The 12,065-nt window shown below is 47.5% G+C and overlaps 1 protein-coding gene across 4 annotated transcripts in view; it reads right to left on the bottom strand.

The window, feature by feature from the left end:
• The window catches only part of SEZ6L (seizure related 6 homolog like), a 219,310-nt gene extending 208,050 nt beyond the window's left edge, over positions 1–11,260 (bottom strand). For 3 of the 4 annotated variants that reach the window (XM_064367870.1, XM_064367871.1, XM_012464901.3), the window contains exon 1: positions 10,972–11,260. In XM_064367870.1, coding sequence (XP_064223940.1) covers positions 10,972–11,065 — 94 coding nt within the window. In that variant the 5' untranslated portion in view covers positions 11,066–11,260. The remainder of the gene's footprint in view (positions 1–10,971) is intronic. The other variant, XM_021666150.2, reaches the window with a different exon arrangement.
• Between the last annotated feature and the right edge of the window lie 805 nt (positions 11,261–12,065).

Raw genomic sequence — 12,065 nt, 5'->3', positions numbered from 1 at the left:
CATAATATTAAAACTTTGTAGAAAAGTGGTTACCAAAACCATACATGGAGACTCATGATTGAAAACCACATTCTGTGTTCCTATTGACCTCCGTTATTGCTCTTAAATGCACTGTCATCATTCCAGATGAATCTCTCATGGGAAAAGAGGAGACCTTCTGGAATCCCACCTTGAGGCTTCTCTTCATTTTCCACTCCAACCTGATTTTCAAAGGCTGCATCACCTTTAAATGCCTAAACACACCAGTTTATGATGTTCCTTCTTTTCTTGCTCTCTCTCCTTCCCAGCTCCTACCCTGAATTAATTTTTCCTAAGTAAAGTTTACCCAAATAATGTGAAGACTGCTCATTTTTTGCAAAGGCGTTTGCGTTCTACGTCCAAACACTTTGGGTCATAGCTGAAGACTGCATGTCATTCATTCATTGATTAATCCATTCACTCATTTATTCAACAGAATAGCTACGAATAGAGTGATAATAAGAGTCAACTCCTAACCCCGAAAATCTCATTGTACAGCACAGAGAGAGACAAGTCAACAGATAGTTACAATGATGATAGGATTCTTCCCAGTTTTCTTGGATGTGATTATCAGAGAGGTCACAGCTTGACAAATATTTGTCTTACTGGCAAAAGGATTGCAGAGTCACATCCTAGAAATAAGAAGAGTTGAGAAGCAACTATCAAGGCCAGCGGTGAAAGCGTGTAAGATGTCATCAGTAGTGATTGCTCTACCCCAAGGTATAGTTTAGTGTCACATGGCATGCTTCCCACACCAGTTACAGATAACTGGATTAAGTATAAAGAACCAACCTATTGCCCAGTTGCCCAGTGCAAAGGGCTGGGCAAAAACCATTTGTGCTCTCTCTGCGCTGTCCAATGTGGTGGCCATGAGCCACACATAACTACTGAGCACTTGAAACGTGGCTAGTGGGACGGAGGAACTCAATTTTTAATTCAATGTAATTTTAATAAATTTAAATTTAAATATCTACATGTGGTTCATGGAGATCATATTAGACGGTGCAGATGTAGTGCTTATGCTGGAGAAGCCGTAATAGCGAATGGGTAAGTGGAGGTGATGAGAGAAATCTGTGGTGAGTGAGCAGAAGGAGTTAGGCAACAGAGAGGAAGCCAGAATCAACAGCTGCGTGGGGAGAAGCAGATGTATGCAAGAGAGAAGTGGAGAGAGTCCTGGAATGTTCTTGGCTCAACATTTGCAGTATCCTTAGAGCAAACCTTATTCTTCAGCTCTCTTGAATGAGTCTTTGTTCTAAATGCCTTAGTCCCTTTTTGGCTTCTATAACAAAATACCATCAGCTGGGTGGTTTATAAACATAGGACATTATTCCTCACAGTTCTGGAGACTGGGAAGTCCAAGATCAATGTGCTGGCAGATTCAGGGTCTGGTGAGGGCCACTTTCTTATATATCACAGCTTCTTGCTTCCACATCTACACTTCTCATGGTGAAAGGGGTGAGGTGTATTTCTCCTTTTTTTTTTTTTTTAAGATACAGGGTCTTTCTGTCACCCAGGCTGGAGTGCAGTGGTGCAGTCATAGCTCATTGCAGTCTTGAACTCCAGGGCTGCAGTGGATCACCCCATCTCAGCCTCCTGGGAAGCTGGGACTATAGGCATATGCCACCATGCCTGGCTAATTTTTAGAATTTTTTGTAGAGGTAGGGTCTTGCTATGTTGCCCAAGCTGGTCTAGAGCTCCTGGCCTCAAGTGATCCTCCTGCCTCAGCCTCCCAAAGTGCTGGGATTACAGGCACAAGCCTCTACACCTGGCCTCAGGCCTCTTTTATAAGAGCACTTATTCCATTCATGGGGCCTCTACTTTCATGACCTAATCACTTCCCCAAAGCCCCATCTGCTAATACCATCATCAGAGGGGTTAGGATTTCAATATATACACTGGTGTCAGGAGAGGGGACACAAATACTCCAATCATAGCACTATACCACAAAAACCACATTAGAATATACTGTTTCATCTCTTGGAACCCATCACCGAACTGAAAATCAGCTCAGTCCATCAATAACAACAGTAACTCATCATTCTCCTCCTCATCCTCATCACTACCACCCACACCCATCATCTCAGAGTTAAGTGACTTGTTCAAGATCACACCATTAGGTTGGAATCCATATCTCTTGGACTCCAGAGTCTGTTTTTCTTGGAGATGGAGTCTCACACTGTCACCCAGGCTGGAGTGCAATGGCGCGATCTCGGCTCACTGCAACCTCCACTTCCCAGGTTCAAGCGATTCTCCTGCCTCAGCCTCCCAAGTATCTGGGATTAGAGGTGCTTGCACCACACCCAGCTAATTTTTTGTGTTTTTAGTAGAGACAGGGTTTTATCATGTTGGTCTGTGTTTTTCATTATTGTGTACAATTTTGAAGAGGGCCCATTCCATTTTGGCAATGTGAACTCACCAATTTATGATGCTAAGCTAAACAGGGCATAGGTGAGACTGGACAAGGAATGTGACACCCAGAGGCTTACACCCACTAAGACTTGTCCTGAGGTCCAGATCCCAGGAACTATACTGTATCCACCTACCTTGTTCTAATCTCCAGCCCCAAAACATCCCCGGTGTCCATGACTTGCTCGAGGCTGGCACCAACTACATTAGTTATGCCTCACTCAATCCTTCCCTGCTCTCCACACTGCTGGTCCCCAGTGGGTTTCTCAATCGGCCACCATCCATGACCCATGGTGAGAGTAAGGAAGCCTAGGAGAGGTTCCCGGCCTGGGCCCTGGGTCTCCTTGAGCCTCATTATTTAACTCTTGCTTGCTTGACTCAAGCCATCTGCTTGGATGGCACTATTCCCAGGTGCAAGCTTATCTGATGGTGCCTTGAAGATTCAGGGGCCAAGTCAGCAGGGGAGGGAGCTATGGCTTGATTTCCACATCAACCAAAAGACTGCAGTCAGTCTTCCACGGCCACATAATGTAAATGTCCCATGTGGGTAATAGATGCTAGTGGTTTACTGAAAACAGATACTCTCACAGCTTCCATTGCCACACTCCTTAAGTCTCAGGACATATACTTGAGGGGGGTAGGGATTCCATTTTTCTTAAAAATAAGTGGAAGTCACTTTAGAATGGGAGTCAGATGACAGGAGTGAGGGATTCAAGTCCTGGCTCTGCCGCTCACAGTTGGGACTTTGAGTAAGTCCTTTCTTGTCTCTGGGTCTCTTTCCTCAATAAAAATGAAACTATCAGGGAGAAGACTAAGGCAGATAAGATTTCTAAATAATTGCTAGAATCTGATTAATATTACAGACACCAAGGAGACTTATTCTAACTGTACCACCCTCTCTCCCACATCATATTATCCCTGAGAAATGGGCAGAGCATAGACCCTCACTCCTATGCAAGGCCCAATGCCAGCTCAAGGTGACAAAGTGACTTGCCTAAGGATACACATCTATTAAGAAGCAACAGACTTAAATTCGGATTGCTCTGACTCTAGATCCTGGGTTTTTATTCACTTTGCTATACTGTCCCAGTTTTCAGCTGGGCATTTGCTGTTTATGCAGCTGCCAGAGACCTAAGAGAAGGCAGATTTGACAATAAGCAGTAGGGTGTCCAGGAGGTTTCTGCTTTGAAATGAGATTAGGCACAGGGTGAAAAATTGCATCCAATACTTCCTTTGGAAAGAAAGATTGCTTCAGTGAGGACCCGATGAATGGCCTATCTTGTGGTTTTTGTGTTGGCAGAAAGGTTTTTTTTTTTTCTTTTTACAAGGTGTATTTCTCTCCTTCTTCATATTTTAATTTTTCTTTCTCTTCCTCCTTTTTCGTAGAGTTACTCAGTAATTTCACATCTATTATCTCATTGATTTTCCTCCACAGCAACCCTGTGAGGTTGGACACTATTATTATTCCCATTTTTCAGATAAAAAAAATCAAGGCTTATACAGGCTGCCTAAGACGACACAAGATAGGAGAGTCAGGAATTAAATTCAGACGTCAGGACTCTAACTTCATCTCCCCGTAACTAAGATTAAGATGAAAAGTAATTTAACGTAATGGGTTGAGAACTTACACTGGATTAGATACAGACTAAGGGACATGTGAAAGAGTAAGATTCAGTGAGGTTTTCTCAGAGTTCATTGTTTAGGGGGAGGGAGTTACGTAAATTGGCAACTCGTGCATTATCAGTGTGTGAATTATCCATAGTAGAGAGATAAAATGTGATAAGGAGCCAAGAGAATCATTCACGACTGGCATAGAGAGGAGAGAAGCAAGAGAAGACTTCAAAGAAAAGGGGAATTAAAGACTGGGTTCTGAAGGATGAATAGAAGTTCACCAGGTTAACAGTATAGCAATAATGGCAAATATTTATTGAGTACTTGCAATAAGTTAGGCATATCACATATCCACATACATTGAAAAGCCTTAACCATCTTGCAGTGTAAATATAACCATCTCATTTTATATATCAGGCCAAAACAGGCCTGGAGAACTAAAGCAAATAGCTCAAGATCATATAGTTAAAATTAGCCAGTTGGGAATTTAATCTAGTCCTCTCTGTACAGCCAGCTAGGATGGTTGTCATTCTCTAGGATGACAGTCCAGACGGCAGGAATAGCATGAGTAAGATGAAAATATGGCTCATGCAGAAGCCATCAAAGTAGGTATGAAAGAGGCTGGGATAAACTGTCTTCCATCTCGGCAAGCTGACTTGGGACACCTGGCATCTGCCACTGGATGAGAAATCTCCCCTCCCGAGTCCTGTCAAATCACCTTGATTTCCAAGCTTGCATCACCTCTCCGTTTCCATTTCGCTCTGTGTTATGTGATACCTGTATCTTCATGCCCTAGTATCTAGAACAAGCCTGGGCTTTGGAATCAGAAAGTTCTGAGGTTGAGTCCTGACTCTGCTGCTCATTGCCCATGAGACCCTGAGCAAGTGCTTGTACCTTTGACTCAGTTGCCTTATCTGTAAGATCTAGTTCATCATATCACCTGATAGGATCAGATGAGGGTCAAATAAGAGAATACAGGATAAACACAGAGACAGCCTCCTGGCACAGAGTAGGTCCACAATAAATGTCAAATGGCAGTGTTATATTTGCTATAACGCTGGCTGCGACAAGCCCAGGAAGAAGCACATGGGCATGTTTGAGATCCTCAGCCTTCCATGCCAGCACTTACTTCCCCAAGGCTTGATTTCTTGGTATGTGCAAAGCATCTTAACTCTCTCGTCCCGTCTTAGCCCTGTTCGGACAGCTTTATGAATGTGGTAGTGACTATTGTGATCCATTTTATGGAAGGAAAAATTGAGGCTCATAGGAAATGATTTAGCTTAGATCCTGAATTTAGGGGCTTACAGAAACCAATTTTATACAATGTGAGTTATTTATTAATGGTTGGGTGACCTAGAAACTTGAGAAATTGCAAACAATTGCCAACCAATGAATCAATGAAAAGGGAGTGAGCAGTCTAGCTCACTCTTTTTTATGAGGTCTTCTCCTTTCCTTGACTGGGAAGAATAATCCCTATGTTCGTCTTTGTTGGGAACTACTGAGGGTTGGTTTTGGTCTCTGTCCTGACAGTATTTTAGTGAGTCTTTTAGTGCACTCACCCATCCAGACTGACTTCACATTAATGGTGAAAGGGTCTTTCTCACACATTTCATTTAGAAATACAGAAGGACCCAGCTTGGAAGGCACCATGTTTAAGCAGTCAGGCTACCTGGATTTAAACCTTAGCTCAGCTTCTCTAGGCCTTGGTTTCCTCTTCTATAAAATGAAATGATATTGTTATAATTAGTTAAAATAATCAATGTAAGTGCCTGAGATATAGTAAATGCTCACTAACTATACTGATTGTGAATTAATCGCCCATAAATAAAATTGTAACCTGTTTTACCTTATGACTCACTTCAGTTTGACCAGCTTTACTTAAATGCTTGCTGTGTGTGCCGGGGACTGTGCATGTTCTAGTAAATTATATCTTGTGCATCCACTGACCTCCTCCCTACTCACCATCCTTTTACCCTCTCCTTAAAGCAGTCCTATTCCCTGCCCTGCTCCCTATTGTCACAGCCAACAAAGGACTGCTTCTAAGGAACTAAGGTAACCAGAGGATTATGCAAACATGCAAATCCACTAAAGCAGTGTTTACCCAGGGCTGTGTGATGCTGTCTATACTCTGCAGCTGGGCCTCGCTGCCTTCTGAGAAGATTCCTTCGGTGTCATCACAACCTCTAGTGGACAATAGCGAACACCGCGGCTCACAGTCCTTTGTTCCAGCTCTCATCTACCCAGCCCAGGAAGTTCAGGGGAGAGCAGGGAGGACAAGCAGGTCCGACAGATCATCTTTTTTTTGAGCGTGAGCATGTGCACCTGCCTACTTTCTCCTCCCACTCGCTCCTCTGTTTCCTCTCTCCAATTCCGCGGGGGTGTGATGTGTTCTGAGAGTGAAGCCTTCAGGATTCTCCCTACCCTACTGTAGAAATTTCTCCTCTGGCTGCTGGTACCTGTCACATCCCCTTCAGGGCCAGTTCAAATGCTACCTGCTCCAGGAAGCCTTCACTGACCACCCCTGGTGAGAATTAAACACATCCATGTGAGGTCCCACAGATCTCTGATATCCCCCCACCAAAGCACTTACCACGTGGCAAGAACGAGAGTAGTTTGCCTGCAGATGTCTTTGCTAGGCTGCCATTACTGGGACAGGAGCTTTATCATATTATAGTACTCCAGCACCCAGTACAAGGTCTACCACATGCATAGTGCTACAGATCGAATGTCTGCGTTCCCCCTAAATCAATATGTTGAAGGCCTTATCCCCAATGTAATGACATTTGGAGGCAGAGCCTTTGGGAAGTAATTAGGTTAAAATGAAGTCATAAAGATGGGGTCCCCACGGAAAGGATTAGTTCCCTTCTAAGATGAGGAGAATAGGGCTCTCTGTCCCTCTTGGCCATATGAGAATTCAGGTAGAAAGTGGCTGGCTGCAAAGCAGAAAGAGAGATGATAGACACTCACCAGATACTGAGTATGCTGGCACCCTGAACTTGGACTTTCCAGCCTCCAGAAATGTGAGAAATAAATTTCTGTTGTTTAAGCCACCCTATCTAAGGCATTTGTGTTACAGAGTCTGAACTAAGGCACATAGGACGTGCTCAGTAAATGCAAATGAATGAATGAAAGGGCACATGTGTTCTTCTGGAAGACTTGCTTCTTATGTCTTCTTTCCAACCATTAACCTGCTATCCTACCTCTGCTGGATCTCTAGCACCATTGAACTCTGATTCCTGATGGTAATATTGAGGTTTAAAAAGAAACAGCATGAGAGTTTGGAAGGGAAGGGTGTCTGCACCAGACAGTGTCAAATTCTCATCTGCCAAAGGTGAGAATACAGGTAACTGGGGCTACTCACTATCCCCCTTCCACCCCTTTCTACTTTAGCCTGAATTATCCCAATATTTACACCAGCATCTGCTTCATGCCAATCACAGAGATTTGTTTTATTGGTGTCTACTAATAGGAGCAGTTTGCCCTTTGGCACCTACTCTGTGCCACCTGCTTTTACATGCATTATGTAATCCCTGCAACCGTCCTTCCAGGCTGGTATCATCAATCCTCCATCCCCTGCTCCCATTCCTTAGATGGCGAAATGGAAGTTCAGAGAAGATAGTTCTGCTGAAGGCCATGCATTAGTAAACAATGGAGCTGGCCTGTGGACCCAGGTCACTCTAATTATAGAGCTACACTTTTTTCCTGAACTTTATAAATCAAATTCCAGTGCCCAGCTCAGTCAAACTCCCCGGAACAGCCTTGCCACTGGATGTTTTGCAATTTGGCTTCATGAGGGAAACTACAAAAAATACAAAAATGGCAGATGGATCAACACTTTCCTTGGAGCATTCTCCTGGCTTCCTTTTACCTTTTCTTTCTCTTTTTCACTTCATGCATCAAGAGTGACCAATACTTTTCCTTTGAGAAACAGGAATCAAATGTAGTCAGCAGAAAGAGGGAGACGAGAGATGGTGGCAAGGCCTCCAGGCTTAGAGGAGCTCCGTTCTGCTGACCTTTGGCGTTACACACACCTAGTGATTCCACAGATCAGAATCCCCCTCTCTTCTGCCCTTAGACGCTAACTATGGCTTGGAGCGCCCCTAGTGGAGGTATACACAGTGGTTGTATTGCAGAAATTGTCTCTGGACAGAATAGGAGGGCCAGGAAATTGAGCCCATTTGAACAGCTTGGAGGAATGGACTTGTAAGCAAAAATAAGAAAACAAGCCACTCTGATCAGAAAATATCCTTTTGCCTTGGAAGGGGAAGGAAAGGAATGTAACATTATTTTCGTAATACCCAACTGAGCCATATGAACACAAGAAGAATCCCTCAAGCTTAGATAAGGTGGCCCCTGGCAGGAACGGGCAAAACTCTATGGAAAATAATGCCAATCCATAATGAAAATAGTCTTTAAGTGAATCTAACAACAACACACGTTAGAGACTGGGGAAGCAGCAAATTTGAGTCTTATTGAGCAATACTGAATTTGCCTTATTAATTCAAGGGAAAAAGAAAAGAAATTATACTCAGGCTCTTCAGTCTTAGCACGTAGTTACAATTATTCCCCATGTGCGTATCTTAGACAATAAGGAGCCTCTTCAAAAACAAGTTATACTTTATACTTATTCATGCCTTACAGCGGAATGGCCCAGAGAACCACGTGACCTGCATAAGAATGTAGCAACAAGTCCCTTTCAAGTATTTACAAATCCCCTCACTCCACCGCAAACAGAAGAACTAGTCTGCAACACTGAGTTAGGTGAACGGTTCTCCATCTGACGTTAGTGGATGTTGGGGTCTACATTAAAAATAGATTTTATTGTGGAAGGTCAATTGTCTCCAAATGCACCACCAGACTTGGCAATGCTCATTGGCCAATTTTGCTCCCTCCTTATGACTCAGAGTCAGAACCACACAGTTATTAATGAGCTTTCTGAAGTAGCACATCACTTGACTTTAATTTGGTGGTGACCTGAAGCTAATTTAAAAAATATTCTGGCTAGCCGTAGTATTGAGCAGTTGGAAAAATAGTATGAAATGTCTTAAAAATTAACACACACACATGTCTCCCTCTGCCCTTATAGTGTGTTTGAAGCCAGCGAGGGAAACAGAACAGGAAATCCTTCTCTTGGATGACAATTCAATACGTGCCAATAAGATATTTTTCTTTTTTTCCTGCAAGGTGGTGTATTGGAGAGTGGACTCCTCAGAGGTAGAACTGCTTTAGAAAATCCAGTACGCTGCTGGGTAGCCTTGGGTTCTTTTTGTATGTGTGTTAGTCACAACATAGATTCAAAAGGGGATGGGGGAGGGAGAGCTGGACTCAGTTCAAGGCCACCAAGCCATTGTTAGAAAGAGACAGCTAATTAAGAAAGGCCATGCTGTGGTGGAAACGATTTGTTTAAACCAAATCTCTTTCCCTACCTTTCCCAGAGATATTGTCCAGACCTGGTGTAAATTGTGGCTATTATTGCCTCATAACAAAAGGGGGGGGTTCTTTAATGATATGCTTTGTTAAACAAAAGATGACGAATAATTTCCTTTGCTCTGCACTCCGGGCTCTACATGTAAAAAGACGGGGATATGGGGGATAAAATGCCTGATTTATGCTGAGGGGGGCACTCCAGGCCACCGGAAAGGGTTGAAGGAAAAGGGACCCAGAGCAAGGGCCCACGGAACTAAGAGCTGTCCAGGGCCTTTGGTGCTGAAAGCAGGTGTTTGCGCTGGGGGTCCAGAAATCCCCAGGAAAGGACATCGCCTGTCTCCCAACTCGGGTCAAGACAGTGCCAATGACAGAGGCGGAGCCCCAGATGAGCAGAGTGCCTACTCTCCGTCTTCAGCCTGGGAAGACCCTGCAGTTGCCTGTTTTTTTTTTTTACACGTGTGGAGCGCATTTCTGGGAACCGGAGTTAGACCATGCAAGAAGGCCGGGTCCAGTGGTCAGCTAACGCTCTCATTCACTTTCGGGTCTCCCAGGTGCCCGAGCAAGCCCCCTAAGCTCTGAGGGTTAGTTTTGGGTGAGTTAGGCGTTGCACCCCTCTCTATATCTGGCCCTCTCTCCCCATGCCACAACTTTTCCTAAGGTACCTTACTGGGGTGGAGAGAGGGTATGACTCCAGATCTGAGAAGGAGGAGCTGCCATTCTCGGCTAAACTTGGACCCCTCTTCCCATTCAGCAAACACGTGGTAGATGAAACTAACACCCCCCCCCCCCATTCCTAACAGTGATCGGAGATGCTAGGCTGTCGGGGAGGGGGTGGAGGGGAGTCCCTTCAGGTTCCCAGCTGCTAGCTAACATCTCTTCTCCCTCCACTGCCAAGTTCTCAGAGCCCTCAGCCCCCTCCACCGGCCTCTGGCAAAAGCCACACCCAAGTCCGGTATCCTGACGCTTGGCTGAGATCGATCCAGGGACTCAGCCCTTCGGGGCAGCCCGAACCGAAGGAGTCAAGGGTTTCGGAGGTGCCGGGGGAGGGGAGCGGCAAATGCACTGTTTGAATCTAGTCCTCAGTTGCAGGGTGGGTCAGCTGCTCACCCCACTTCCCGTCCTCTCCCCAAGAGGAAGAGAATTATCTGGCACCCAGCCCCAGGTGCGGTTGCAGAGAAGCTCCGGGAATTTGGGGTTTGGAGGCGACCCCACTCCAAGGGGATCCTCTTTGACTGCAAAGGAGAGTCAGCCCCGCAGCCGGGGAAGACCGAAAGGGAGCCAGTAGCCGAAGCAGGGAAGCGCCCGAGTCCTTCAACACATCCCCGCCTCCACACTCCCGTCAGCCCGGGCCAAGGGGACGCGCGGTTCCTGGCCCCGAATTCGGGCAGCCACCGCCGCTTCCCATCCCCGCGGGTGGTGCCTCAGTCGCCCCGGTCAGCCTCGACCCCTGGTCGCCCCGCTCTCCCGGCAACTTCGCCCCCTGCCCGCCCCGCCCCTCGGGGCGCTTACCTCGCTCCAGCGCTGCCGCCGGGCTCCCCAGGAGCAGAGCGAGGAGCAGCGAGATCCCGCCGAGTCCCGCGGCGGGCGGCCGGGCCGCGGGCATCGTGGCTGCGGGGGGTGCGGAGCCGCGGGCTGCGGGGCGGGCGGGCGGACGGTACGGGAGCCGGGGAAGGAGGGAGGGAGGCGGGAGCGAGGGAGGGGGCCGCGGGCCGGGGCAGCTTCCGGAGCCCCCCGGGCGGACGCGTGCTCAGCCCCGCGGTCGCTCTGGCCGAGCTGCGCCGGGCGCGGGCGGGCGAGTGAGGAGGAGCCGGCGAGCGAGCGAACGAGCGTGGAACGAGCGGGAGGAGGGAGGGGGCTGGGGCCGAGTCTGTGCCGAGCGAGTGCAGGGAGGGAGGGGGCGGGCGAGCGGGCAGCGAGCTGGAGGGGACGCGGCGGCGCCGGGGGTGCCAGCCGCCTCCTCTGGCCGCCGGCCCGTCGGCCCTGCAAAGTTTAACGCCAATCCCCCTCGCGTCCTGGGAGCCGAGCGTTTCCTCTCTCTGCGGACTCTCCCAGCAGCCCTGCCTGGCCAGGCCAAGCTGGAGAGCACCCGTACCATTTTCCAGACGGAGAGATGGAGGCCTGGAAACCGCGCTTGTGAGCAGCCTGAAGCTTTCCATTGCCTGCCCAGCCTTCCAGATACATCCCAGTTCCCGTTCTCTCCAGGGCCCTCTGGGATCCAGCCAGCCTGCTTCCCCGCCAGGGCCCCGCTGCTTCCAAAGTGAGTCCCCATAACCTAGAAAGTCTCTCACTCTACAGATCTGGTGAGAGCTCTGAATCTCTCTAGAACACTACATGCAGCCACAAAACTGTGCATCTAACACCAGGGGGTCTGGACCCCTCTGAAGCCCAATCACAAACTCGAAATTAAGATCCATCTCCACTTTCTAACCTGAGCCCCGTCTCCCACAGTCCCACTGCCGGCAGGGCACTGGAGCTGGCAGGCTTCCTCTCAGGTCAGCCCCTTGCCCCTTCCTGTACCCCCTTCCTCATCTGAGCAGGACTACAAGGCGCACCTCTGCTGCTGATTCTCAAGCAACGTGTCTTTTCTCCACAAATAGAGGTGG

This window comes from Aotus nancymaae, unplaced genomic scaffold (genome assembly GCF_030222135.1).
Source record: "Aotus nancymaae isolate 86718 unplaced genomic scaffold, 86718_ANA_hifiasm-v0.15.2.pri h1tg000076l, whole genome shotgun sequence".
Lineage (NCBI taxonomy): Eukaryota > Metazoa > Chordata > Mammalia > Primates > Aotidae > Aotus > Aotus nancymaae.
This window is presented reverse-complemented; position numbering and strand designations above follow the sequence as displayed.